The sequence below is a fragment of the Tupaia chinensis genome, unplaced genomic scaffold, assembly GCF_000334495.1.
Source record: "Tupaia chinensis unplaced genomic scaffold, TupChi_1.0 Scaffold147500_2, whole genome shotgun sequence".
Classification (NCBI taxonomy): domain Eukaryota; kingdom Metazoa; phylum Chordata; class Mammalia; order Scandentia; family Tupaiidae; genus Tupaia; species Tupaia belangeri.
Genome location: NW_006207352.1, coordinates 72,721 through 76,371, shown reverse-complemented (window position 1 = coordinate 76,371; position 3,651 = coordinate 72,721). Strand labels below are relative to the sequence as shown.

At 70.7% G+C, this 3,651-nt stretch overlaps 1 protein-coding gene across 1 annotated transcript in view; it reads right to left on the bottom strand.

Annotated features, from left to right (window-relative positions):
• PLXNA1 (plexin A1) overlaps positions 1–252 on the bottom strand; it is a 38,442-nt gene extending 38,190 nt beyond the window's left edge. The window contains 1 exon segment of the mRNA XM_027768809.1: positions 98–252. Coding sequence (XP_027624610.1) covers positions 98–252 — 155 coding nt within the window.
• Between the last annotated feature and the right edge of the window lie 3,399 nt (positions 253–3,651).

The following is a 3,651-nucleotide window of genomic DNA, read 5'->3' as shown; positions in this document are numbered from 1 at the left end:
TTGGGTCTTGCGGGGGCCAGCCTCAAGGGGCCCGGAGCCTCAGCCCTGGGAGGAAAGGCCGGAGAGAGCGTGAGTGTGCAGGCCTGCGAGCCCTCGCGGGCGCCCGTGTACACTGGAGAGTCCCGCCCCCTCTGGGAGGGCCTCAGGGGCCGAGGCCAAGACGGGCACCTCCAGCCAAGGCCCTGCGAGCAGTGTGGCCACGCCATGGGCATTGTGAATGGCCCCGGACACCTGCCTACACAGGGTGTCCATGCCGTCACAGGACTGGGCTCTGGGTCTAGCCTGGACCCTGCCTCACTCGGAGCCCCTCGCCCCCAAGGTAGGCGACAGTGTCCTCGTTCAGGCACCCCCATCCCTGCCCACGGGAGCTGGCCGGGCCTGGTGCTCACCCCTCCTGTGCACCCACTGCCTGAGGGGTACCCGTGGCCTGGGCGCCCAGGAGGGTGAGGGTGACCCTGCTTTGGCGTTCCCCTCTCACCCACCCGCAGCCTCGGGGCCCCATCTCCCACGCACGGTACGTCCCCTCCTCGCACCTGCCCCCCAGGTGCCCAGCACACCCTGGCGACCACACAGGAGGCAGCCTGGGCACTCCCTGGCGGACCCTGCCCTGGGCACAGCCCAGCACCCAGCCCGGTGCCTGTCGCCCTGCCAGGCCCCCAGCCGGTGGCTCTCCCCCAGACCTCGTGCCGCCCCGGCCGGCCTTGCTCTCAGGAAAGAGGGGTTCTTCCCAGGGAAGGCGGGGCGGCAGGGCCCACCCCTCTCCTCAGCCTGGGACCCCCTCCCTGACCCAGACTCCACTCTGACCAGACATGGCACCCCGGCTACCTGCCCCTCCACTCCATGCCAGGCCCCACACACATGTGCCCTCACTGCCGGGCCGCTGCCAAGTCCACGGCTTCACTCCGAGTCCTCTAGCGGGCACCCTCCCTCCAGACAGCGTGGCCCTCACCCGTCCACCGCACCGCCTAAGTCCCGGTTCCCAGGCCCGGCAGCTGGCAGTGGTGCTGGGTGAGGGCCAGTCGGTGCCCCTGCTGCTGTGCAGCCCCGATGGGGCACCCCGACCAGTCTCAGTCCCCAGCCCCCCTCTCTGGGGCTCCTTGGCCCCTCGCTGTGCCTGAGCAGGGCCCACTCCTCACGGGCCCACGGCCTTCTCCCCATTGCCCCCGGCGGCTCCCAGCCTGGACTCGGCCACCCAGCTCACAGAGAGGCTGAGCCCGGCCGGCTGAGCCTGGCGTGTCCTGTGCCCCCGCCCCCCAGCTCAGGTGTCAGGGGACACGCACTCGCTCCCAGTTGCCCTACAGGAATCGGTGGCACAGGCTGACGCTGATCGCTGATGGCTGCTCTGACCAGGGCCTGAGCCTGGGGCTTGCGACCCCCCCATGGTCGAGCCCGGGGGCCCAGGAGGGCTCCATAAATCCCTGCCTGCAGGACAGTGCAGGGCTCCTCTGCCCCACGCCCACGCCATGCCCAGGTGTGCCACACCCACACACCCACAGCCTGGGGGAAACCGAGGCTGGGCAGGACCCTCCCACGTCACCCTGAGAACAGGCAGCCGAGGGGTGGCCCCCACTCTCTGCCCCCACCTAGGACCCTGGGACAGACCAGGAGGGAGCACCAGCTCCCGGGGGGCGGCATGGCCGGGCTGCAGCTCAGGGCTGGGGCCACGTGAACTCAGGAACACAGGAATCACTCACCGTTTATCAGTTCAAAGAAGCCCCACAATTACCAGGCCGGGCTCTCCCCTCCCCGGGATAATTACACACGTCCTAGTGCAATTACGGGCCCACTCTGCACATGAAACGGGAGGGCCTCCACAGAAACAGCCCCGTCCAAACTGGCCTGGCCCTGGCCACTCCTCACCCACTTGGGGGCTGCAGGGGCCATCCGCCATGAAAGGGGGACCCCCGGCCCAGGGCAGGGCCAGTCCTGCCCACCTCCCACCAGAGACCAGCGGAGGGTGCTTCCTGTATCCTACAGGTGCAGACCTGGGGCTGGCAGACCCAAGGTCACCCGGCTATCCCAGCCAGCCAGGGGTGTGACTCCCACAGGCCGCCAGTCCCCCAGGGAAGGGCATTCACACCAGAGCTGGGCTGCAGGAGGTGTGCCGATGGACCCATGCTCCTGGACAGGCCCAGGGCTGCGGCCCATGCCACCTGTTCTGGAAGGTGGAGGGCATCCTGGGTGGAGAGCGGAGCCCCAAGGCGGGGTGGGGCCTGCTGGACGTGTGAAGGGTGCTGAGACAGCCGCGGGCTGCCTGCGGGGACAGTGCGCCCGGCCAGAGGAGCATGCCGGCATGCTGCCCGGGGGGTAGGCCAGGCCCGCTGGTGGGCCCAGTCACAAGGGGATGAGACCGGCCAGTGGGGCGTGGACAGCAGCCAGCCCTTCCCACTCCTGGCCTGGACAACCCCAGGGCGCTTTGTCGCCCTGGGAAACAAAGGCCACTTTGGCAGACAGAGTCTACGTCCAGGCCCTCTGCTCTGGACCCTCCTCGGACAGGTGGGGAGAGGCCGCCGTCCTGCCGCATCCCCACAGAGGTCATAGGAGGCGGGCCGTGGGAGGCGGGCTGGCCGCCACGGACTCCTGCTCAGGGAGTGTGGCCTCTGGGCCCCCCTGGCGCGGCCTCTGCTCCAGGTCAGCTGCTCTAAGCCACTCTAATCACCCGCACTGGCTGAGGCTCAGAACACACAGCCCCGATCTGGGCCCGGGGTCCAGCAAAGGCCCTACTGCTTGGTGCATCTCCCAGAGCAAAGCCCCACCCCACGCCCCTGGGCTATTCTCACCCTGGCCCCTGCCACCCCTTCCTGCAGGGAAGCCAGGCTGTCAGGCAGGCCCTGGGGCTCTGCAGAAGCCTGGGGGGGCGGGGGCACCTGGCTTCTCCGCACACCTCAAAGGAGCTGGGCACGGAGGAGGCCGGGGCAGGGAGCAGGGCTGAGCCCCACCCCCGCCATCCAGAAAGGCCTTGCTCAAAGGACTCTCCACTGAGCAGCTGAGCCCAGCTGAGCCGGGCTCGGGGCAGGGGCTCAGCCACGTCCCCTCCCCCTACACACCCCTTTCTTTCAAGGGGCGTGGCCCCAGCACCCCACAGGATAGCCAGGGAAGCTGCTGCTCCGGGCAGACCCTCTCACCCCCTTGCCGGGGCTGCACCCCGGGCCTGGCAGCGGGCAGAGGACCTTCCCGGGGTCCCCTTGGCCTTCCCCGGGGCATCCCGCCGCCTTCCGCCCGCCAGGCCTGGGCTGTCCAGGAGCAATCGGGGCTCCAAAGGGGTGCGCTGACCCCGGAGGGCCCTGCCAGGGAGGCCGGGGAACCCCGCTCTGCCCTCCAGCCCCAGCCCCGGGCGCCCTAACTTCCCTCCGACCCGGGCGGCTCAGGGCGCAACCCCCACGCCCGGCCCGCGGCCCGGTCCTCCCGCCGCCTTCCGCCCGCCAGGCCTGGGCTGTCCAGGAGCAATCGGGGCTCCAAAGGGGTGCGCTGACCCCGGAGGGCCCTGCCAGGGAGGCCGGGGAACCCCGCTCTGCCCTCCAGCCCCAGCCCCGGGCGCCCTAACTTCCCTCCGACCCGGGCGGCTCAGGGCGCAACCCCCACGCCCGGCCCGCGGCCCGGTCCGGCCCAGAGCTCGCCGGCGGCCGGAGGTCCGAGCTCCGCCGTCCGGAG